This window comes from Malania oleifera, chromosome 12, assembly GCF_029873635.1.
Source record: "Malania oleifera isolate guangnan ecotype guangnan chromosome 12, ASM2987363v1, whole genome shotgun sequence".
Lineage (NCBI taxonomy): Eukaryota > Viridiplantae > Streptophyta > Magnoliopsida > Santalales > Ximeniaceae > Malania > Malania oleifera.
The window spans coordinates 13,617,735-13,643,385 of record NC_080428.1 but is presented as its reverse complement, the minus strand read 5'-3'; the positions used below and the strand labels follow the sequence as shown (position 1 = coordinate 13,643,385).

Genomic DNA, 25,651 nt, shown 5'->3' with positions numbered 1-25,651 from the left:
AAATCTTAAATCATCTTCTTTACACATCAAAAAGAAATTGGACTTGAAATTAGCTGAATGAACTAGCTGTGTTTTGCAGTAGTGGGGCCATGGAGTTGATGAAATTGTGTTTGTTTTGACTCTAAACTGAGCGCTGGATGACAATCCCATGCAAGAAATTGTTTTGTAGCTTTATCAATAACCTAGAACACTATAGGAAGAAAGGTATTTAAAATTTTATAATCATAAATTATCTTGTCGCTAGAGTGAGTCAGGGATTCACATTTTTGCAGTCAACTCATGTATGTAATAAGATAAATGAATAAATATGGAGGTAAGGTTCTGAAAAGGTTTCTATGGCATGTCATTGGCAAGCTCAAGGCAAAGCGAATGCAAGATTTGTAAAATGCCTTTTGTTTTGATATTTAATTGTATCCTCATTTGATGTATGCCTCTGAACCAAGGGTTAGTCCAAGGAGCATTTTTTCATCTTTTAATGAATCGTTTCATGAGGGTTGCGGCTCTAGATGATTCTTGTATGTTTCCAATTTCTAAATATAACAATCGTGTTCTGTTTTTTTCTCTCTCAATTTTTTGTAATTTGATTAGTGTGTTTCTTAGCCATTTTACTTCTTCTGATGCCATACATATTTTTTATTCTTGACTGAACTGTGTTTTCAGTTCTTTTTCCTTGAATAGTTTCTGAAAAAATTCTTATTACAGATGCAATTATCTATTATGTCCTTTCTTTCCCGTCAAGGTCCCAATTTCAATTAAGCATGACTAGCTAGTTATGTAGCTTGAATTAATAAATATGATTTTCTTAATTTTTGGTGTTCTAGGATAGGAAACTTGTTCTAGAATAGAAACTTGTTGATTATATTATAATTGTTGCAACGTGCCGGAGGGCCATCGCCTGCTGAGGTGACTCTTTGAGCTGCCTTAATACAGATGGTGAACTTAATATGAGAAATTTGAATGGGGTTGAGAAATGGGTCAAAATTTGTACTAGTGGAATCACCGCTAACCTATTTTATGTTAGGTGAGATTAGAATACCTAAAAATTACTTTCAATTAATTTGTTAACTAGCTACACCTAGGGTCCAAGGAACCAATAGTCAAAGGTCTGGGAATCAAAGTCAAGTTTTGGAATATAGTTATGTGAGGGGGTCAGTATGTTCCAAGGGTTGGGCTGTTTGCCCATTAAAGTAGTACGTGAGCTGGGTTCAGAACGTCGCGAGACAGTTTGGTCCATATCTGGTGTGGGCATTAGAGCATTGAGAGGACCTTTCCCAACTACGAGAGGACGGAGAAGGACGCACCTTTGGTGTACTAGTTATTGTGCCCACGGTAAACGCTGGGTAGCCAAGTGCAAAGTGGATAACTGCTGAATGCGTTTAAGTAGTACCCACCCTAAGATGAGTCCTTTTCTATTCCGACTTCTGCAAAGCCTATGGTAACACAGCCGAGATAGTGACAGGTTCTCTACCCCTGCGAGGATGGAGCAACAGCTGGCGCCTCTACACTTGTTCCACGAACGGTACCTATTAAGCTAAGTACAATCACTAATCCACATTAATTGTCCTTTAATTTAACTTTCTATTACCATTCTATTTAATATTGGTCTGCCTTTCATCCTAATGGTGGTTTGATATGGAATACAAGGCTTCTCTCACCTCAAGAAACCATTAGAGAGTGCTAGTGCCTAGTGTGCCCCTCCTAAGGCATCCATCATTGGATTGTTAAATTAGTGTTTTTTAAGGGCTCAACAAGATGATTCATTCATATGGACATGAATTCAAGGAACTCTAAGCATATCATATGCCAATATAGAATGCAAAACGAACAAATCAACTCATTGATGCCACAGCCAGAAGCACTTGCATGTGAAATCACATACCATATGGAAATGCATATTCAATTAGAACAATTTCAAATGAATAAGATGCTCAAAATTCCCTAAAATTGTAAACCTAAATGAAGTCAAGGCTTACATGAGAGGTCCCCTTTCTTCTATTTTTGATTTTTGATATTTTAATTTTTAAAAATTCTTTTGGACTCATGTAATCAATTCTTGATGAAAACACACCACAAGGCACCCTAAGGACCCTAGAAACCTGAGTAAATAACTAGGAATTTTTTAAAGAATTTTCTATAACTTTTTTGAATTTTTATATACTTTTCATCATTTTCTTAGCAAAATTTGAAGCTAATAAATAAAATAATGGTCCTATTAATAATATTAATTAAATACAAACTTAAGTAATAAGAAAAAAAATAAAATATTTTTTAGTTTTTTTTATTTGAAAGAAATAAAAGTAGGAAAATAATAATAATAATAATATGAAAAATTGCCCAGTAGACGCTCTGAATAAAGCTAGATTTGTTTTTTGGTATTTTCATGTATTTTTGAGAATTTTTTTTGTGTATTTTTTATAATTTCAAATGGATTTTAAAAGAAATAGGCTAAAATAATTAAATAAAATTAAAAAATGGAGAGAATCTGCCAGCCTTGCATGAACTGGGTGTAGGCTGGTCTAACAACAACAATAACAACAAAACCAAACCTTAGTCCCACCAAGTGGGGTTGACTATATGAATCCTTTTCCGCCAATTTATGCGATCATGGGCCATTTCTTTTGATAGATTCAAGGATATTAAATCCTTACTCATTATCTCTTCCCAAGTTATTTTAGGTCTACCCCTACCCCTTCTACTACCCCCCACAGTAACTAAGTCACTCTTCCTCACAGGTGCACTATGTGGCCTACGTTGCAAGTGTTCATACCATTTGAGTTGTCCCTTTCTTATCTTATTTTCTATAGGAGCTACACCTAACTTACCACAAATATGTTCATTCCTTAATTTATCTTTCTATGTTATACCACTCATCCATCTAAGCATTCTCCCCTCCAATGCTGCTATTCATCTTTGGTGTGCTACGGTTCCCACCAGAACAAGCACTTGCAGCGCCATCCTCCACCTTCCACCAGCTCTACTAGATAGCCATTGGCCTGCCTTGCCCTTCAAAGACCTTATTAGCCACTGCCGACGCATATTGCTAGAAAATGCCACGTGAGGAGCCTCCAGTCACCTTTGTATGTCTTGTAACAGCTGCCATTCTGCCATGCTCCACCGTTCTCTTCAGGGATTTGCCATTGTTATCACCCTCTCCTCCTCCTCCTCCTGCTTCTGCTTCTGCTTCTGCTTTTTCTTCTTTTTCTTCTTCTTCTTCTTCTTCTTCTGCTGCTGCTTCTTCTCCTCCACCTCCTCCTCCTGCTTCTTTTGCTGCTTCTCCTCCTTTTGCTTCTCCTTCTCCTTTGCTTTCTTCTATCTTTCTTTATTTCTTTCTTTCTTTTTGCGTCTTTTCTTCTGAATTTTCAATGATCCAACAGAGCAGTAACATCAAGCATGGTGCTTGAAAAGCACAATCTCAACTTCAAACAAAGCATGAGAGTATTTTAGGTTTTTAATGAATATTGCTGCTTTAACATAAAACATAATATTCCGACCACAATTTCCATACAAATACAAAATTCTAAATTTGACAGGTGTATGGTATGAAGATCATGATTTTAGCATAGCCATGCAATAAAGCTCAGAACTAACTGAACCATGTAACAAAGATTGGGGTTTAAGTGCACACACAGAAGAAAGACTCCCAACTTTAACATGACTTTGAAGAAATATAAGCTAACTTAACACCAAAGCACATCCACATTCAAGAATATATTATGTTTGTACTTTGATACTGATTATTTAGAACAACATGCTAAGAGATATAAGAATGTGAGGGAGAGATCAAAATCATACCTTGTTTATCTTTCTTCCAAGAACTAGAATCCAAAGAGAAAACCCTAAGAGCACGAAGAATAACCAAGAGAAATAAGCTTTCTTCCTTCTCTTCCCTCCTTGAATGTTCAATCCTCTGTTGAATGTGCGCTCCTCCCAAGCTTGAATGTGAGCCTCCTCAAATCTTGAACACGTAATCCGCTCTCTTTCTTCTCCCTCTGCCTCTCTCTGTCCCTCTGTAGTGTCTGTGGGATCTCGAGCTTTGAGCTTCTTTTTTATTGACTTTTTGGAAGCTAGGGTGTTGCCCTAATCCAACTTCTCCAAAAATACCCTTAAGAATCAAGGAAGTCCTTTTTTTGTACTACAAGGGTGCTTGGACACAAACTTGCCCTACATAAGGAGAAATCCCTAACCAAGTTAGAGATAACCCCATATGTGATAAGAAAAAGGCAATTGAATCTTAAAAATGTAAAATTGGATGCTACAGCTTAGTCCAAGCTTGAATTGCAATTGCAAGGGTCTAAGGAAAGGTAGAGAAATTACAATTAATTATTTTTTAGCCATTTATTGTGCATTATCTTTCAATTAATTGAGAAATCAAATCAACCCCGGACAAAATTGGAAGTGAACAATAGGGCAAGGTTCATCTTTCTTAGACATTGTTTTGGTAGGCGTGCTTGAATGGTCTAGCAGCTTGATTTGCTATTTGAAATTAGGTTAAATAGGCTGTGTAATATTTTCTTGTGTTTATATATAATATATATTTTATTCAGGAAATTATGTGCATCTATTGAAGCCAAACCTTATTGCGTTGGGATCTTGTTAAAAAGTAGAATTCCGTTCCATGTATGGAGGATATTATCAGCCCCATGCATTGTTTTACATCAACGGTATGCTCAATTTGAAGAATATGTGAAAAATGAGGGCTTTAAATTATATTTTGGGTGGGGGGAGAGGGAGGGGGGGGGGGGTGGTGGAGGTGGACAGGCTGCAGCATGTAGCAACCCAGCTGAGCATTGCTCTATTAAAGTGAAGTACAGGGAAGTGATTAGGCTTGTATGGTAAGCTTTATGGAGTCATTTATTTCACATTTGGGGCCAAAAGTTTCTTTATTCTTTTGTTTGTTTGTTTTCTCAAAATCATGTTGTGCTAAAATAGAAAGCAGATGCGCCTTAACTAGTTTTTCTATTGTTGTCTTGAATTATTATGCTTCTGAGATCATGGAATCAGATTACACTTGAATTATTATGCTTTTGAGATCATGGAATTAGATAACACTCTTATGGATACTAAATTTGTGTTAGGTTGGTTGTTTACTGAAAATCAAGACGGTCCAGGAGCTCTCAGTGATGGTAAACTTATTTTCAAATCGTCATCAGTTACAATTTCTGTTAAGAAACCATTACTGGCTACCGGCAGTAATTGTTCGACACAAACAAAAGAGAGCAAGCAAGAGGAAGAGCACCCAAATAAGAGGCCAAGCAGTGGACTGGAGGCGTTGTTCCAAAATTATGAAAGTGACGAAGATGATTAGTGGGCAGTATATTAAAGTTTGTATATGAACATTGAATCTTTTTATGATGTCCCAGAGAATTCATTTAATGTCAGTTTTTGAAAAAACCTTTGCCCCAGTGATCCAGGCAGATTCGGCAGGCAGTAAGCATCCTGGATGGAGATCAGCGCCAAGACAAAAATGGAACATTGGAGTTGTGACTTATCACAGATGCTGTCTGGAAATGTATGAATATGCTAAAGTTTTCTCGAGGAATGCAGGCGAGCTGCTAACTAGTCCAGACAACCTTCTAGTATGGTTGAAGCTTCACCAATTTGTGCGGTTTTATTTTGTTCTCTTAAAATATTTCTGAAAGGTTTCTTCGCTTGCTGTCACATGCTTTTTCACTGCACCAGCCAAAATTGCATCAGCTCTTCAGCTGCATTTCGAAATGCTACCTAACCACACTTTTTTTTTTCGAGAAAAATATATGCAGAAATTATTTTTATTTTGACAAGAGGTTTGGAGGCCTTCATATGCCGCCTTACCTATACCTATATCTAGAAGTTAAATGGTGTCAAAAAATAGCAGTAATGTGGCATATCTGAAGGTAAAATCATGCCTAAGCATCACAACATTTATAAAAGGACTGGTTGAATTAAGTGTTTGATGGAACTTGGAAAACACCGAGGAAATGATGGATAAATTTAATTTTTCATGTTTGGTCATTGAGGAAAGATTATATATATATACAGAGAGAGAGAGAGAGAGAGAGAGAAAGAGAGAGAGAGAGAGAGAGAGAGAGAGAGAGAGAGAGAGAGAGAGAGAGAGAGAGAGAGAGAGGGAGGTGCTGGCAGTCTTTGGATACTTTATGTATTCTCCACTCCATTAAACCTTATACTTTCTTTATTTAAATATATTCTTTAAAATCCAAGTAAAATTGTAAATGATTTTGATTTGATCCTCATTTTTCTTCTTAAAATTATTTATTTCAAAATTTTCTACATTTTTACCCTTTTCTTGGTTTTGAGATATTTTAGTAATTTTATTTTCTAATTCAGAAATATATTTCTTTGTCAATTTCCATAGAAGTTTGGAATCTTAAATCTTCTATATCTTTCATCATCTTTTCATTATTTTTAATTTCTTGATTTTCAAATTTTTCTCTCCTTCGACAAGTTAAGGGATTCAAACTCCTTTATTATGCTTTCATTCTTATTTTTCAATGAAGTATATTGTTCAGTTACTTTGACTAAGATCTTATGAATTTTGAATAATTCATTTTCTGAATTACTAGTACTTAGATTGTCCTATGTAGTGACCTTCATTGCCTTTTTTTTTTTTTTTTTTTCTTTTTGGAATCTTTCATGAGAAGTGGGCAGTTCGATTTTGTGTCCATCTTTCTTACAATTATAACGTGTGAGGATTTTATTTTTTGATTTCTTTTCATTGGTTTCTTCTTCATTTGATTCTGTTTTTGAGTTTCAGAATTTTCATTTAAGTTTATTCTTTCTTCTAAGGATTTTTGCAAGTTTCTTAGATATAAAGACTAGTTCATCCTCATCCATTTCATCTTCATCTTCATTACTAAAGTTTTTGTTTGAAGTTTTAAAAGCAATTGATTCTTGGGTTTTAAATTTTTCACTTCTTTCATTCATAGACATTTCATATGTAAGAAGGGATCTTATGAGTTCATCTAGGGATGTATTTTTGAGGTTTCTTCTTTTCGTAATTGTTGTAACTTTAGGTTCTCATATTGGACGAAGTCTTCTAAGTATTTTCCGGATCATCTCATAGATTGAATATGTTTTTTTAAATGCATTGAGAGTTTATAATATGTGCGAACCTTGTATACATATTTGTTATAGTTTCATCCGGGTTCATCTTGAAAGCTTCATACTTGCTTGTGAGCATGTCTATTCTACTATCTCTAATATCAATGGTTCCTTCATAAGTAACTTCTAATTTGTCCCAAATCTTTTTGGTTGATTTACATGCCATGACCCTACTAAATTCATTAATATCTAAGGTACAATCTAGTGCATTCATGGTACTAGAGTTTACTTGCATCATCTTATAATCAATGTCGGTTAAGTCCGTTTCTTCTTTAGGTACTTCTTTACCATCTACGGTTTTAGTAGGAATTAGGTCACCATGTGTGACAATCTTTTAAGCCTTCCAATCCATTGTTTGAAGATAAATTCTCATCATTTGTTTCCAAAATGTATAATTTAAACCATAAAGGATGGAAAGTCTAGTTGAGGATTGACTCTCTCTAAAGGGAGCTATTCCTATATGTGCCATCTAGACCTTTATATAACTTCTTGTTAGGATTTGTTATAACCTCGCTCTCTTGCTTTGATTTGTTATAAAACATTTTTCGGATTTTGAAATAAGGTCTCTAAGTTAATATTTAACCCTAGAAGGGCTTCAAAATTATTTCATATGATATTCAAAAAGGAAGTACTTACATCATGATCCTAAAGCTTAAAACTCTTTTCTTCAAGTCTTTCATGGTATTTCACTTTATGATCCTTTTGACTTGAACTCTAAGTCAACTTTAAGTGTCCTCATATTCTGCTCATATTGAAGTTACTTTGAGCTTTCTTTTGGAATCTTTTCTTTATGTGAATAAGACTTTGTGATTCTTTGAGCTTTCCATTTTTTTTTTTTAAAACTTTGTCCTATACTCAATCCTGAAATATCACCACTCAACCAAATATGTTAAGTTTCTCTTGTTTGTTATTATTAAAATAAGATTTTAAGCCTTATAAGGTCAATAATTTTTTTTTTTTTTGTTAAAATATTTTTTACTTAGTGTAAATTTTTGTTTCCAATAGTGTTTAAAGAGAAAATGTATAGAAACTAGTTTTTTTTTTTTATTCTATTTTTTTTTCTTGAAATATAATCTTTGATTCAAATGGACTTAAAAAACTGTAAAGAAAAAGAATTTGGTATAAAATATGGTAAAAATGTAGAAACATGGATAACTTTGACAAGTATAAGGAGGCGAGAAAAGATGCAGAAAAAAGGTTGTTAATGAAGTTAAATATAAATCATTTAATAGTTTGTGTGATAGATTAGATACAAAAGAAGGGGAAAAAGATATATTTAAACTTATTAAAACTAGAGAAAGGAAGAGTAAGGACTTAGGAAATGTAAAATGTATAAAAAGTGAGAATGATATTGTCTTGGTTAAGGATGAAGACATTAAAGAAAAATGACGAAGTTACTTTAATAAGTTATTTAATAAAAATCAAATTGAAGGCTTAAAGTTAGGATTGTCAAATGAGAAAAAGACTAAAAAAATGAGATTTATTTGCAAAATTAAAGTTAACGAAGTTAGTTTGCACTAAAAAAGATGAAAAATGGAAAAAATATAGGATCAGATTACACCCCAATTAAAGTTTAGAAATGCTTAGGTGATAATGGAATTATATGGTTAACTAAGTTATTTAATACAATAGAGAATAAACACTTTAATACCTATATACAAAAATAAAGGAGTGATTCAAAATTATAATAACTATCGTGGAATTAAACTTATGAGTCATACAATGAAACTATGAGAAAGGGTAGTGGAACAAAGATTTAGATTAGAAACGAAGGTCTCAAAAAATCAATTTGGTTTTATGTCGGAGAGATCTACCATAGAAGCTATATATCTTTTAAGAAAAATAATGGAAAAATTTAGGAAAAAAAAGAGGGACTTGCATATAGTATTTGTTAACCTACATAAAACATATTATAAGATACCTAGGGAAGTTTTATGGTGGGTTTTAGAAAAAAAAAAGTGTATGTAGTAGGTATACTGATATTATTCAGGATATGTATGATGAAGTAATGACTACTGTAAAGACTATAGATGGAGAAACTAGAGGATTATCAATCAGCATAGGTGTACATCAATGATCTGCTTTGAGCCTTAGATGGACGAGCGGTATAACATTAAAAGATAAATTAAGGAATGAACATAGCGCTATAAGTTAGGTGTAACTTCTATAAAAGATAAGGGAGGGTCGACTCAGATAATATGAATACTTGCAACGTAGGCCACATTATGCATTAGTGAGGAAGAGTGAATTAGTTATTGTAGAAAGTAATAGAAGGGGTATGTGTATACCTAAAATAACTTAGAAGGAGATAGCGATTAAGGATTTAATATTCTTGAATTTGTAAAAAAAACAGAAGAAGATCCATGATAGCATAAATTGACAGAAAAAGATTCATATATTAGACTCACCTAGTGAGACTTAATTTTTTTTGTTGTTGTTGTTGTTGTATGTATATTAAGAGTTTTGCTTTTTTCATGTTTTCGGTTCCCAAAGAAAGAAAAAAGATTAAAAAAAAAGATATATCAAATGAAAGTTTTGATTTTTCAGACAATTAACATTATTGATTCTTTTAATCTTTTAATTTTATTAGAATTAGAACAAATTATTGATAAATACTTTCTTATTTTCATTTACTTTCTCTAATCTAAACAAAGTCCTCATGGAACCGCTGCAAGCAACACATACCGTCAACATCGGGCTGCCACAGCTGATTGATTCCATTCCGGCCAGGGGGTTCTCCATCGCCATTTTAAATTTAAAGAGAGAGTGCAAGCAAGCAAGACACTTAATAGATGAGCCTGTGCCAACATATGCATGCCCCCAGCCAATCCAAAAATAAAATAAAAAACAGGTGAAAGGGTAAGCAACCATTTCACACCCCATCAAAAAAATAAAAACACATCATATTTAACTTAGCCTAACACTTAACAGTGAGAAAGCTTCTCAAAGCATTACACAAGAGAGTTATTTCTGGCCCTTCTTCTTCCACAGCTCCCCAAGCATTCTAATGCCAGAACTCTTCCTCTTCCCACTCCCAAATAATGCATCGTCAAAATCATCAGTGGCTGCACCACCACCACCACCACCACCGGCAAACCAGTTCACATCCACTGGCGGCGCCTCAAATTGATCACCTCCAAACTGCTGTTTATAATTACCCATGGAACCAGTACACCTGTCTGCAGTGTTAATCCTCCTCCCGTTCACATTCCCATTCCCATCGGCAGCAAGCACCGCGGCGGCTGCATCAGCTGCTTTCCTCCACTGTTCCGTCTGCACTCTCAGCTTCTTCATCTCTGCTTCCAATGCCTCCCTCGCCCCTTCCGCCGCTTCCAGCTTCTCCTTCAGCCCTACTTCATTTGCTCTGCTTGCCTTCAGTTCTTCTTCCATTTTTCCCAACCTCAATCCAAATTCTTTCTCCTCCTGCTTTTTCACCCTAATTATCTCGTTCTCTCCGCTCATCAACAAATCTTCCAGCTTCCCCCCTTGTTTCTCTTCTTCTACACTGACTTTCACCGTCTCTATCTCATCCTCATCCTCCTTTTTGTTCAAATCCAGATGATCATTATCTTTGACGAATGATGGTTCATCCTCAACATGCTTGCTGGTGGTCTCTTCTTCTTCTCCGTTTTCTGTTGATTGCGATTGTGACTGGGTAAGCCCCACGGCTACATTGGTCGACTCAACCGAAGCTTTCTCCTCCTCCTCCTCCATCATTGGAACTTCAAACGCATCAGTTTCCGCAGGAGGAGGATCCATATGGTTGTGAAGCAGCTGCTTCTGTTTGATATTGACTGCTGCTGCTGGATCTCGAGCAGCAGCAGCAGGTTTCTTGGGTTTGGTTTTGGTTTTGGGTTTCTTTTGCAATTCCTGCTGAGCCTGTTGCTTTGCAGCTTGGGCAGAAGCCAACTGCAGTTTAAGGTACTTGAGCTCTTTCTGGGCTTGCCCCAGCTGAGTTTCTAAATCTGCAATGCGAGTGCCCAGTTTGATCTTCTGATGATGATTCATTGGGTCGGAGTGCACCGCTCTTGGGGATGATGATCTGCGCAGCTGCCCAGCTGCTGCTGCCGCTGCCACCTTGGACTTGGAGCTCCGGCGATATTGGGCCGACGGATCGGAGTCGGAGCTGGAGGATGTCCTGATGAGCTGCTGATGAACCGACGACGACGTCGTCCCACCTCCAGGACACTGCGTCCGACTCTGAGGACCCATTTCTGACCCCCCCCCCCCCCCTGTTAATTAATTTAATTTGTTCAATCAAACAAAAACCAAAACAAACATCAACAAAAGGCCGTCTCGAATCATCATACACATATGCCTTTATATAAATTTATATTAAAATTTGTCAAAATCTAAATTAAAAATAATCCTAAATTCATATCTCCAAACACTGCATTCTAGTATTATAAAAAAGAAAGAATGGAAGTAAAGATAAATTTGCAGGGTAATTAAATGGAAGAAGGGAGTTGTCTACGAACCTTGATCTGGGAATTTGATTTTTTTGCAGTAGTTAAAATGGAAGGGTGAACAGTGCTGAATGGCGATGAGATCTTTGTTGGTCAACACTCTTAACAGCCTAATAGCAATCTGCAACATGTACGTAATAGTATATGATTTGGGTGGAGGGTGCCCATTAAATTAATAATTATTAAATGACACAAACAAACAACCAAACAGAGGCATTGCATTGATTCGTGAAGGAGAATATGACAAAATCTGGCACCGCGGGCTTGTTGGGGCAATTTTCTGGGAAACGACTGTTAACATTATATGTACATATGAATTATTATTATTATTATTATTATTATTATTATTATTATTATTATGTAACAACAAATCCAAATCAAATGGTACGTACACCTCAATAAATTTTTAAAATGTCCAAAAAAGTATAGATTTGCTACACGTGTGAATCTTGTCAAAGTTTTTAATTGCCAAACGATAAAATAATATAGGATCTCAAGCTCAGATTTGAAATGCAAGGACGGAGAAGGGGCTGTGTGTCGCTGTGTGCGCGTGTCCTCCCAACCTACACAGTAGAAAGTTAGGAACCCCACAGCACACCGTATCACTGTGCGATTTTCAAATTCGCAACGTCTCATCGCTTTCTACTTTTCATTCAAAACCTTTATTAATTACAAACGCACATGCCAACAGCTACGGTCCATTTTACTGTGTATATGCCATTGACCCACTTCGCGATTTACAAAAATTATATATGTTTATTTATAGAATTTCATATATTGAGTATACATAAATATAAAAATTAAAATACTTTATATAAATATAATTTAAAAAACAAAGGAAAATAGGGTAGATAAAGAGATTCAACTATAATAATAATAATATTATTATTATTATTATTATAAAAATATGATTAAAATAATAAAACTGTCTCCTGCGCTATGGCTATGGCTAGGTACACTACATTCTTAATTGAAAGAGTAGTTGGCTCCCTAGCCCCAAGCCCCACCCATTCATCTTACAGAATCGAATCCATTCCCTCTTCTGAGTTTCACTAAACTGATAATATATGTATATATTATATATGTATATATATATATATATAGATAAAAGTTAGAGAGAGGGAGAGAGAGAGGGAAAACAATCATGAAACAGCACTTGTTTTGCCATGAAAAGCTTGCAAGAATGAAAAACAAGAATCATAGTAAAAATGGCAGGAGTCCGTCCATGCGGAAAACGAACAGCAAGAATAAACGAATAAAAGAAATAAACAGAGAACAGCAATCAAGAAAATGGAACTTACCCAGAAAAGTAGGGGCTCACCTCATTGCATCAGACAGTATGATCTCCTGTGGGGATATAATTAAGCGTAAATATCCCAATGAAATTAACTGTAGTTCTACACTGATCGAACATAATATTATTAATAGAGAAGGGAAGACACTGAGCTCTGACTTAATTAGCTAGATATATGGAAACTAAGATAAATGGTGGTTTGGCTCGGACCCTGCGTGTTGCTTCTTGATTGTGGTTATATACGTACATGCTGGCAGCTCTTTTTGAAACGAAGAGGTAGAACTCAAAAAATGCTGGCAAGAGAGAGAGAGAGAGAGAGAGAGAGAGAGAGAGAGAGAGAGAGAGAGAGAGAGATTTGAAGTTTGAAGTTTGAATTAAAGCCGGTGATGAGACCCGTTGAGCAATGTGCGTGAGAGAGGATGTAGGAGTAGGACAGGAGGGGAAGAGACAGGTGGGTTATCTTGAAGAAAATATTTTATTTTATTATATTATTATTATTATTATGTCTTGGGGGTCCAACCTTTTTCTCATGTCTGTCCGTTTTCAAACACTTCACTGGTTTCAAGAACACTTTCATATTTATCGGGTATCTGTAATACCTATTTTAGCCCCAAGAGCAACATCCTTGTTATGGAATACACAATTTAGGTATAAAAATAAATTATTTTTAAATATCTTACTTGTATTCAATTAATTAAATTCTTCTTTTAATGTCTTCCATGTTTAATATCTATCTCACTATGAATTATTGTATAGTATTGACATAAAAAAAATTGGATATGATATCTACATCTGCAATGGTGATGATCATCAACAATTAAGGAAACAATAAAGATTTGGGGAGACCCTTAACAATCTTCGAATGTCTTTTCCAACACTCAAGTCAATATTCGGATTATAAACTTTATAATTATAATATAGAGCACGGAGCGTGATGTAGTTCTTTATCTTCTTAAGCATGCACCATGGAGCGTGATGTAGTGTCTTTAATTTGAATGAGTTATAAGAGTTATATGTTTTCATTTCCCTATTTTATTAGAGTGTTACAAGTCCTTAATTGCATTGAATTATTTCCTTTCATATTGAGATGTCCTTTCATCTTTTTATTGTAAATATTTTATGCTAAATTAGTTGTTCTCAACTCCTATGTAAGCCTCACAAGATACTTTTAGGTTTGGGAGTATTTATTTTCTCACAATATATTTCCCTTTACAAGTAACCATTATTAGTTAAGCTCATCTATTACTTATATGAACAAAATTTATTAGTCATTTATGAATATGACTCATCTGTCAAAAATGCGGGTATAGCTCATTTATAAAAATATAAGTGAAACTTATTTGTCAAGTAAGCAGTTATATGAGAAAAACTCATCTATCAGGTATAAGTACAACTAATTCATTGCATATATAAGCATAACTCAATTGTTAAAATATGAATATTATGAGCATGGTTCATCTATTTATAAGCATAACTCATCTATTAATGTAGGCAAAGTTCATTTGTTTATGAGCAAAGCTCATCTATGTTTTGTTGATGCTGGGCCCGAAGATCCTTTAGGGTTAATTTTCCTCGATATTTTATTACAGATGAGTTTCTAAAAGAGAAAAAAGCTTTCTCACAACATTTATTTACCAATAAATTTTTTCATTTGATTTTTTTACAAAAAAAATTCATACTTAATTTCTATAACCATTTGCCTTTGCCTATCTACACACAAGAGTGTTGGTCAAGTATCTCATTCATATTCTAAGGTATGCTACAATTATTAACAAATTGATTAATGCAATTATGTGAAAGTGAGAGATGTAATATGCTGCAAGAAAATATATTTTAAATCGTGTTAGAATATTACTGAGGGAATTACTACACATCAAGCAAATCTAGTATCGAAAGATTACACCATCTATATGTAGATTATGTATTATAAGTCAATCCTTCTTCACTAGTACAAATAAGCGGCATAAGGAAGTACTCTTTTTTTTTTTTGGCATATATGATATTTTCATACATGTGCAAACCAAATAGATCATAGAATGCAAACGCATACAATATAATTCAATAGTGGTGTGTCCATTGATATAATTACTAGGTAGTCAATTGGAAGGCTAGTATAATATCACTATTGAGGTTTACCATCCTAGTATATATTGCAGTAGGATCTAGAAAATTGAGGTTTAATTGGGTTTCGATTTGGCAATTAGAGCTCTATTGAACCTTAATTGGGGAATTTGGGTAATTTTCAATTCAAGTTTAAAGATTTTGGGTTTTGTGTTTGCATGTTTGTTAGCTTTGGTACAATCCCAAGAGGGGGGTGAAATGGATATTTAAAAGTTCTTTCCTAGGTCAACCAGTCTAACAACAGTATTACGCAACTTAGAATCTGTTTATACAATTATAAATCCAATCATTCACAATAAAACATACACGTGTGGTAAATAAATTATAGAAATGTAAATTGCACACACGATATGCTATCAAGGTTCGGCCAAAGTGCCTACGTCCCCGCCTTGGCTCACTAGCATAAAGATTCTACTATAAGCTCACTTCACGAGTGGAGCGGCACTTAATACAATCAGGTCAATTAACAAGGTTGACCTCAACCTACAACGACACTTTACCAGGATGGTGCACTTAACTTTTCTAACCGAGTTCAAGCCAATCAGGGACTTTTACCAGGGCAAGTCTCCCTCTTTAGGCCCACGCCTAGAATACAACAAATATTCAATATAAATTTTGCGTACACGGAAATATGCTTCTCAACAAGTAGATATGTACCACAATACAGTCCAGGCAATAATGCAAGCACAGATGATACTAAATATGCTCAGTGCTTAATAATGTGTGTTAAACACTCAATCTAATGTAAATATACAGTCAAGATTTAGAGTGTATATCCAAGCAAACTTTGAAACAAATAATCAATGTAAATCAATCACTACAAGTTTCAAAGTGTTTCAATAAGAATATTCAAAATATCTCAAAAAAGATTTTTCTCAAAATAATAGCTTAAGAGATATTTGAAAAATGTATGCTTGTGAAAAATATTTTTGCAAGTCAAAAACACACAAGCTTGATGAGTCCTGCAACCAAGATACAAAGACTCACTAGCTATAAGGATTTTCCCACACAAAAATCTATTGATTAAATCGAGGGAAAAATCCTAGCAAAAACTCTCTATGAAAAATAATAAAGTAATCAACAACAAGGAGAGTTTAAGAACTTTGAATCACTCAATAACACTCTTAGGAATTTGGATTTCTCAAAAGAATAGCAAAAAATAAGTGTATGAACTTAGTATGTGAAAGATATGATCTTTGAAAAACAGAGGATTTTTGGCTAATCAAGTATGCTAATCTCTCTTTATTTTTTCAAATGAACCCATATAAATAGGGAGGGTCAAAATTATGACCATTGGGAATACATAGGGTATTATTAAACTTATTTTAAAACTGATTAAAAAAATTAACCCTGATTTACCCTAATCAATTGAGGTAAAAATTAAAACAACCTGAGAGTTTCGGTCGCCTGACCTATGGTTCGGTCGCCCAAACAGACACAACATAAAAAGTGATTTTTGAAGTTCAGGTGCCTAAATTTAGGTTCGGTTTGTTGACCAAAGGCGATTTCCATTCTGTCTGAGGTTCGGTCATTTAAACCATAGTTTAGCTTCCCACCAAGTTTGGTCGCTCGAGGGTAAAATGAACTGTAAGTTCAAGCGCTCGGAGATGATGGAAAAGTACAAGGTATAGGTTTGGTCGATCGTGGACACTCAAGTCATTTTGAGTTTGGTCGCCCGAATCTAGGTCAACTTTTTGACCAGTCCACGGTTCGGTCGACCGAAGCAATTTGACTTACCAGGTTCGGTTGCCCGAAGCCTCATGATTTTAACCTAAGGTCCATTCTTTGATTTAAATTTAACCCTTAATAACATGTAAAGTATAATGGACTTAGTGTACTAAGTGTGGGAACCTCAGGTCTATCTAAAGTCATTTTGAGCATATTGTCCTACCATGCATGATGTAGATTATTACAGGCCATATAAGGGTACAGTCCATAATTAATTACAACCCAGAATGAAGAATATAAAAACACAATTACAAAAAAGGTACAATATTCTTCAGTCTTCTATAATATCACTATACACCATCATGATATAGCATCCTTTTCAATTTCATGCGTAGAGTGAACCTGCATGTATGCCTTAGTGCAAACATCAGTACTAAGTGTATTTGCCACTATCAAAATGGGATATAACCAATTAGGTCAACAATCTCCCCTTTTTTTATAATGACAAATACTCTATGCAAAAGTGGGTACAACCAAAAAAGGCTCCCCCAGAAGCTCAATTAAATTAACTAATTAAATTAACTAATGTACCTAATGTACCCAATTTTGCCTCTTCTTCCCCTTTTGGCAACAGCAAAAAGGGTTAAAAATAGAGAATTATAAATAATTTGGGCAAACAATGAGTAACAGTCATTTAGATATAAGAAGTAATTTGGGAAAATTTTTGAAAAGTTCTACAGCTTGTCATTTGAAAATAGAGCATTTCCCAAAATAAACATGTACTTAAGTGACCTATTTGAGTTCAATAAAATAATGTTCAACAATTTACATCTAGCATCTCAAACAGTTTAGTATTGAACTACTCAAATCATCAAGTCAAAGAGATAGAATGATCATATAGCACAAAATGACTGAAGGATACCAATTATTTTCGGGTCTCAGCGTAAAAACGAGTTAAGGCTCAGTTTTCAATTCTAATCCGGTAGTTTTGTAGAAAACAGTCTTGTGAGTATATTCTATACTGTGATTTGTAGGTTTTGGAACTCGGTTCTCTATTTAGGGGTTTTGGAGTTCGGGATTTGCTATTCGGGGAAAAGGTAAAGGGAACTGTGTTTATATTGGTTATTTTTGAAATCGGACTCGGTAGAATTGTGGTTCATGGTCCTGTGTATGTTTTGACTACTCATTTAGGGGGATCTAACGGGAAAAACTATGTGTTTTTCATTATTACAGTTTTGGGAAAAAAGGGGTGACGGGCTGCATCCTTAGTTTTGTTTAAAACCAAGCATATATGTTGATTTATACTATGTTATTGGGATGGTCGTGCCTTGACTTGTTTAAATTGTATTTGTTTAGAAAAACATGATTTAGATTACCAAATGGGTGTGGTTTGTTTGGTTATATGAGCATGCATGTGTGTGTGATTGTTGAAATGCTAGTAGGAATGGTGTTCTGAATTGTTCAAGGTACTGAGAGTGTCTGGCTCTATATCCGAGGGCATGTGTTTATCGCCTGCTACGTAGGCAAGAGTGTCTGGCTCTATATCTGAGGGTGTGAGCTTATACCGGCAGATCAGGCTGAAGGGTGTAAATCCACCAGTTAGTGCCAATACGATGCCATGGGAGTCGGGGACTAGCCATGTGACAGTGGCGCCGTGTTCGCGAGTTGGCTACAGGCCAATGCCATATGTCACGGGCTGACTTCGAGCCAAAGGGTATAACGACACCAGGATTGGTGATCATGTGTATGTGTGCGTGTATGCACTATGTAAACTAGTACTGGACTGCATTTAACTACGTGTATGTTACATCATGATAACACTCAAATGCCACACACCGATATAACCTGTGTTCTTCCTTACTGAGAGGTGTCTCACCCCTGCTGTACGTATATTTTTTTTACAGGTCCTTCGAGTAATCGAAACTAGCATTCTGGTGTAGGGAGTGTAGTGGCCGGTGTACTGAGGTTAGCGCTTAGGTAAGTGCTAGGACTGTATTTTTGGTGGGTTTCCATTTTGAGATGTATTTGGACAACCGTTTGTACGTTTTTAATAGAGTCGTGTTCTGCTCTTGTATAGACTCTGGTATGGTACTACATATGTATATATAGAATGACCTTTTTCCGCTGCGTATGTGATTGTTTTTGGATGTGTTTAGGGTGTTTGGGAACCGCACGAGGTCAGACCCTCATCCTTTGTACTGTATCTTTGGATGTTCAATCGGATACAGGGACATATTAGATTATATTTTCACCCCTAGGTCCCATTTCAAGGTTCAGGTGTGACAACTCGGTATCAGAACTAACCAGGTTACTAGATCTCTTAGACTTGGTTAGGCTTAGTTGTGAGTACATACCAGAGTATAGGATATGGATATGGGTAGAGTTGGTTGAGGGTTGTCCAGTTGCTAGACCGAAATTTATCGACGGTATTCCGTGTTTTTCCTAGGATGACGATTCCAGTAAAAGCAGGGCAGATCATTGATGACTTTCGTGTAGGTGTGATAGGACAGACCTAAACCTAGCAGGGAGTAATTAACATGATTAGTGTAGATCATTGTGTTAACTATATGTGTCGTAGGGATACTGATAGATTCCTATTGTGCTACAGAATGGAGCCCAAGGATAATGACCTGGGAAGTGGCTCCAAGAAGACTGTGAGTGATGAGCCTCCTTCTGTGCCTCGAGGTTTGATGAGGCAGGTGTTATGGGAGATTGGGCAGAGTGTGAGGAGACATGAGCTCTCTCCTATTGCTGCGGGGTGCACCATTGAGAGGTTCACACGCATGCATCCTCCGATGTTCTCTGGAGGACCTGACCCAACGATAGCAAAGGACTAGATGGAGAAAGCTAAAAGGATTCTGGAAGTCCTGCACTGCACGGATAGGCAACGAGTCCTTTATGCTACTTTCAGCTGTCTGGGGAGGAGGGTCGATGGTGGACTATGGTAAGTCTGCTAGAGAAGTAGAGAGCCGGTTTAGAGGAGATGACGTGGATCCATTTCAAGGAGGTGTTCTTTGATAGATACTTTTCAGCTTCTGTACATGATGTGAAGGCGGATGAGTTTTCTGCTCTGACTCAGGGGAGTTTGATGATGTAGGGGTATATGGCTCAGTACATAGAGCTGTCCTGCTTTGCACCATGTTTGATCTCGAGTGAGTATGAGAAGACTCGGAGGTTTGAGAAGGGTTTGAGGAAGGATATCCGCAGATTAGTGGGTATGCTTCAAATTCACGAGTTCTTGGTGTTGGTGGATAAAGCCATGGTGATTGAGACCTATATTCGAGACGATGAGGTGGATCAGGAATCGAGGAAGAGGATAGTACCTTCCAAATCTCAGACAATATTTCGACATGGATCGTGGAGGAAGAGGAACAAGGGCTTAGGCTATCGCCAGAATACCGAGCACTAGGATTCTTAGGGGAGCCAGACTAGTGGTCGTTGTACTAGGTGCCTCAGATGGCACAAGGGTGAGTGTCAGTCTTTTGAAGGTAACTGCTATAACTATGGTCGACCTGGTCACATGGCTCATGATTTTCGTGCACTGAAGCGAGATGTGCTTGCATTTAGTGGGAACCGAGGGAGCAATTAGATACCTCAGGGAACTGTTCAGATGAATACAGCTTCGGCTAGAGTATATTCTCTTACTCCAGCGGACGCAGAGCACGCAGGGAACGTGGTGACAGGTACCTTATTATCACTTTCAAATAAGTCTTCTGTTTTATTTGATTCGGGTGCAACCCACTCTTTTGTATCTGTGAGTTTTGTTGGACGGTGGGCCACTGAAACCCAAGACATGAACAAGGTGTTATTTGTTACTACGCCATCTGAGAGTGTATCTTTTTGTAGGAAGATGTTGGTAGACTGCCTAATGAAAATGTAGGGAAAGCTGCTACTAGTAAATCTTGTTGTATATAACATGTTGGGGTTCGATGTCCTTCTGGGGATGGATTGGTTATTCTCCAATTATACTGTGATCAATTATCGTAGGAAGGTGGTAGTTTTCAGACCTCTTGGGGAGTAGGAGTACGAATTCGTGGGATCATGTGTGCGTCCAGCGCCATAGATTCTGTTGGTACTACAGGCAAGGAAGCTACTCTTGGACAGATGTCAGGGGTACCTAACTTGTGTGCAAGAATCATCGAGGAATGAGTTAAGGCTCGAGGACATTCGGGTAGTTAGCGAGTTTCCGGATGTGTTTCCAGATGATTTACCCGGTTTTCCTCTAGATCGTGAGGTGGAGTTTACGATGGAGTTGCTGCCTAGCAAGGCACCGATCTCTAAAGCTCTGTACCAAATGGCTCTAGTAGAACTTCGAGAGTTGAAGAAGCAGTTGCAGGAATTACTAGACAGGGGTTTCATTCGACCTAGTGTTTTGCCCTAGGAAGCTCTAGTATTGTTTGTGAAGAAGAAGGATGGGTTGATGCGGATGTGCATTGATTACCGTGACATTAATAAGGTAACTATGAAGAATAGCTATCCTTTATCGCGTATAAATGATCTCTTTGACCAGTTGCAGGGGATGCGGGTCTTTTCGAAGATCGACTTGCGGTCAAGATATCATCAGGTGAGGGTCAAATCGGAGGATGTAGCGAAGACAAATTTTCGAATCAGATATGACCACTATGAGTTCTTGGTCATGCCATTTGGATTAACGAATGCTCCGAAAGTGTTCATGGATCTAATGAACAGAGTTTTCCATGAGTACCTAGTTCAGTTCATAGTGGTATTCATTGACGACATTCTGGTATACTCAAGCAGTACAAAAGAACACGTGGAACATTTGAGGTTAGTGTTACAGATTTTGCGGGAGAAGAAGTTGTATGCTAAGCTGAAGAAATGTGAATTTTGGTTTAGTCAGATTGCATTCTTAGGCCATGTGGTAACTGGTGATGGTATATTGGTTGATCTTAGCAAGATTGAAGTTGTGGTCAATTGGGTGAGGCCGAAGAGTGTGCAGGAGGTTCGAAGTTTTCTTAGACAGCGGGTTATTATCGTCAGTTCGTAAAGGGTTTTTATAAACTGTCTGGACCTCTAACACGATTGACCAGGAAGGGGATACAATTTGACTGGACTAGTGATTGTGAGCAGTGTTTTCAGGAAATAAAGCACCGGCTGGTTATTGCTCTAGTGTTGACCATTCCTTCGGGGGATGGTGGGTTTGTGATTTATAGCGACACATCTCTCAAAGGTCTGGGATGTGTGCTTATGCAACAAGGTAAGGTAGTGGCGTATGCTTCTCAACAATTGAAAGAGTACGAGAAGAATTACCCTACGCATGATTTGGAATTGGCTGCTGTGATATATGCACTGAAGATCTGGCGACACTATCTGTACAGGATGCAGTATGAGATCTTCATTGACCATAAGAGCCTCAGGTATTTCCTCACGCAGAAGGAGTTGAATATGAGATAGAGACGGTGGCTAGAGTTGATCAAGGACTACGATTGCACAATCAGTTATCACTCGAGGAAGGCTAATTTGGTGGTTGATGCGTTGAGTCAGAAATCGGGACCTGCGGTTATATCTACGGTTGTAGCTCAGCATTATATCTGGCGGTATTTGGAAAGTCTTGGCATAGAGTTAGTGTTTGGTGATCATCAGTCTTTCATTACCAGCTTGGTGATCCAACTGACCTTATTTGAGCGTATAAAATCCATGCAGGCTAGTGATGCAGAGTTGGTAGAGGTTAGGGAAAAGGTACAACAGGGACTGGCTATGGAGTTTACATCTCTGAGGGAGGTGTGTTGAGGTTTGGGACTAGACTATGTGTTCCGAACGATGATGAGATCAGAAGGACGATTCTAGAGGAGGCGCATCATTCTATGTATATGGTACATCCTGGTAGTACAAAGATGCATCGGGACCAGCATGAGACCTTCTGGTGGTATGGTATGAAGAGGCAGATTGCTCAGTTCGTGCAGCAGTGTTTGACGTGTCAGCATGTGAAAGTTGAACATCAAAGGCCGGCATGGCCATTGCATCCTTTGCCTATTTTGGTGTGGAAATGGGAGCATATTTCCATGGATTTTGTGATCGGATTGCCGCCTGTACTTCACAGGCAGAATGCTATTTGGGTGATCGTGGATAGATTGATGAAATATGTTCATTTCATACTAATGAAAGTTGGCTATCCTTTGAGTAGGCTAGCAGATTTGTATGTGCATGAGATTGTGAGAATGCATGGAGTACCGGTGTCCATAGTATTGGACTGAGATCTGAGGTTTACTTCTCGATTCTAGATGAGCTTGTAGGAGGCATTGGGGATGAAGTTTACTTTCAGTACAACGTTCCACCCCCAGACTGATGGACAGTTGGAGAGGACGATTCAAATATGGGAAGATATGTTGTGAGCATGTGTGTTAAACTTTGGTGGTAGTTGGATACAGTTTATGTCACTTGTAGAGTTCGTTTATAATAATAGCTTCCAGTCTAGTATTGAGATGACACTATTCGAGGCTTTGTATGGTCGAAGGTGTCGATCTCCTTTGTGCTGGGATGAGGTTGGTGAACATCAGGTGTTAGGACCTGAACCTGTGCAGCAGGTGTTTGAGAAGGTGGGTTTGATCCGAGAGAGGATTATATCAACTCAGAGTCGGCAGAAGAGTTATGCAGATGTTCGCCGCCGTGAGTTAGAGTTCAAAGTGGGAGGTAAGGTATTTCTGCGTATCACTCCGATGAAAGGGGTGATGAGATTTGGGAGGAAGGGCAAGTTGAGCCCGAGGTATATCGGACCATTTGAGGTTCTTGAGCGAGTGGGTTTGGTAGCCTACAGGATTGCATTACCTCCAGCACTTTCAAGGGTCCACGATGTGTTTCATGTATCCATGTTGAGGAGGTACGTGTTGGATCCTTCACATGTTATTAGTTATGATGAGTTGGAAATTGGGGATACTTTAGCGCATGAGGAGATACCTGTTCAGGTTCTGGACTGTAAAGTTTAGAAGTATCGTACCAAAGAGATAGCATTAGTGAAGGTATTGTAGCGAAACCACGAGGTTGAGTAAGCTTCTTGAAAACTGGAAACGGAAATATGCCGGAAGTATCCACAGTTGTTTTGAGCACTTGTACGTGATCCTACTATAGGTTGGGATAGGTGGTTAGTCATCGGGAGTGTGTGTATTGTGAACTCCTGAGACAGTTGTATATGTAACCATGGTATTCCTCTGCCATAAGTGAGGGTATGTATGTGTATGTGTATGATGGGGCTACGCTGTAGTTGTTGCAAGTTTTTCTCTAGATTGGTATATATGTGTTCGATTGTATGAATGAGTTTGTGTATGAGAGAGTACAAATTTCAAGGATGAAATTTTTATAAGGAGGGGAGGTTGTAAGAACCCAACTCTTGATAATGGTTTTTAAATATTTAAAGAGATGGGCATTTTGGTAAAAAAGCAGGCCTCTTCGACAAAGCTAGATTTCGTCGACGAAGTCTTCATCCTTCTCGTCGGTGAAATTCAGGGGCTCGTCGACGAGGAAATGCCAAGGGTTCAGGAGAAATTGAAATATTAGCCTCGTCGACGAGGCCATCGTCTCGTCAACGAATTCTCCATAGACCTCATCGACGGTAACGTCACTTTGTCGACGAGTTTGCCCGGGTCAAAGGCTCTTTAAAAGGATATTTTGGGTTGCTTAGTAGTGAAGTAATGGTTTTCTCTCTCTCTCTCTCTCTCTCTAGGAATCGGGATTCACTCACACACTCTCTCTCTAGATTCCTTCGCCATTCGTCGTTAGAATTGTGAATCTAAAGTTACCACGAGGATCGTGGAAGGATTCTCTACAAGTTCTACAGATCGGAATCCCGTTTCGGAGATTTTTGGGTTTCGGCGTAAAATCAAGGTAAGGCTTGATTTTCAATTCTGATCCGGTAGTTTTGTAGGAAACAGTCTTGTGAGTATATTCTATACTGTGATTTGTAGGTTTTAGAACTCGGTTCGCTATTTAGGGGCCTTAGAGTTCGGGATTTGTTATTTAGGGAAAAGGTAAGAGAAACTGTGTTTATATTGGTTATTTTTGAAATCAGACTCGGTATAACTGTGGTTCACGGTCCTGTGTATGTTTTGGCTACTCATTTGAGGGGATCTAATGGGAAAAACTATGGGTTTTTCATTATTACAATTTTGGAAAAAAGGGGGGCGACGGGTTGCATCCCTAGTTTTGTTGAAAACTGAGCGTATATGTTGATTTATACTGTGTTATTGGGATGACCGTGCCTTGACTTGTTTAAACTATATTTGTTTGGAAAACCATAATTTAGATTACCAAATGGGTGTGGTTTGTTTGGTTATATGAGCATGCATGTGTGTGTGACTATTGAAATGCTAGTAGGAACGGGGTTCCGAATTGTTCCAGGTACTGAGAGTGTCCGGCTCTATATTTGAAGGCGTGTGTTTATTGCTTGCCACGTAGGCAAGAGTGTCCGGCTCTATATCCGAGGGCATGAATCTATACCGGTAGATCAAACCGAAGGGTGTGGATCCACCAGTTAGCGCTGGTACGATGCCATGGGAGTCGGGGACTAGCCATGTGCCGGTGGAGCTGTGTTCGCGAGTTGGCTACGGGCTAACGCTGTATGTCATGGGCTGGCTTCGGGCTGAAGGGTGTGACGACACCAGGATTGCTGATCATGTGTATGTGTGCGTGTATACACTGTGTTAACTAGTACTAGACTGCATTTAATTGCGTGTATGTTGCATCATGATAACACTCAAATGCCACACACTGATATAACATGTGTTCTTCCTTACTGAGAGGTGTCTCACCCCTGCTGTACGTACATTTTTTTTTATAGGTCCTTTGAGTAACCGGAACTAGCGTTCTGGTGTAGGGAGCGTAATGGCCATTGTACTGAGGTTACTGCTAGGACTGTATTTTTGGTGGGTTGCCATTTTGAGATGTATTTGGGCAACCGTTTGTACGTTTTTGATAGAGCTGTGTTCTGCTCTCGTATAGACTCTAGTATGGTACTGCATATGTATATATAGAATGACCTTTTTCCGCTGCGTAT

The 25,651-nt window shown here is 37.5% G+C and overlaps 2 protein-coding genes across 4 annotated transcripts in view; one reads left to right on the top strand and one right to left on the bottom strand.

The window, feature by feature from the left end:
* Nucleotides 1–5,658, top strand: part of LOC131144591 (uncharacterized) — a 45,796-nt gene extending 40,138 nt beyond the window's left edge. The window contains exons 8-9 of one of the 2 annotated variants that reach the window (XM_058093316.1): nucleotides 5,076–5,321; nucleotides 5,404–5,658. In XM_058093316.1, coding sequence (XP_057949299.1) covers nucleotides 5,076–5,305 — 230 coding nt within the window. In that variant the 3' untranslated portion in view covers nucleotides 5,306–5,321; nucleotides 5,404–5,658. Of the gene's footprint in view, nucleotides 1–5,075 lie in introns of both variants that reach the window. The other variant, XM_058093315.1, reaches the window with a different exon arrangement.
* Nucleotides 5,659–9,703: 4,045 nt separating this feature from the next.
* Nucleotides 9,704–13,199, bottom strand: LOC131144398 (interactor of constitutive active ROPs 1-like). Of its 2 annotated transcripts, none has more exons than XM_058093031.1 (3): nucleotides 12,886–13,199; nucleotides 11,577–11,685; nucleotides 9,704–11,312 (listed from the first exon to the last, which is right to left on the bottom strand). In XM_058093031.1, exon 3 carries the CDS (start codon nucleotides 11,308–11,310, stop codon nucleotides 10,063–10,065), a length of 1,248 nt encoding a protein of 415 aa, XP_057949014.1. In that variant the 5' UTR covers nucleotides 11,311–11,312; nucleotides 11,577–11,685; nucleotides 12,886–13,199; the 3' UTR covers nucleotides 9,704–10,062. The 2 variants fall into 2 exon arrangements, with proteins under 2 accessions (XP_057949014.1, XP_057949013.1); XM_058093030.1 differs by having other exon boundaries at nucleotides 12,866–13,183.
* Between the last annotated feature and the right edge of the window lie 12,452 nt (nucleotides 13,200–25,651).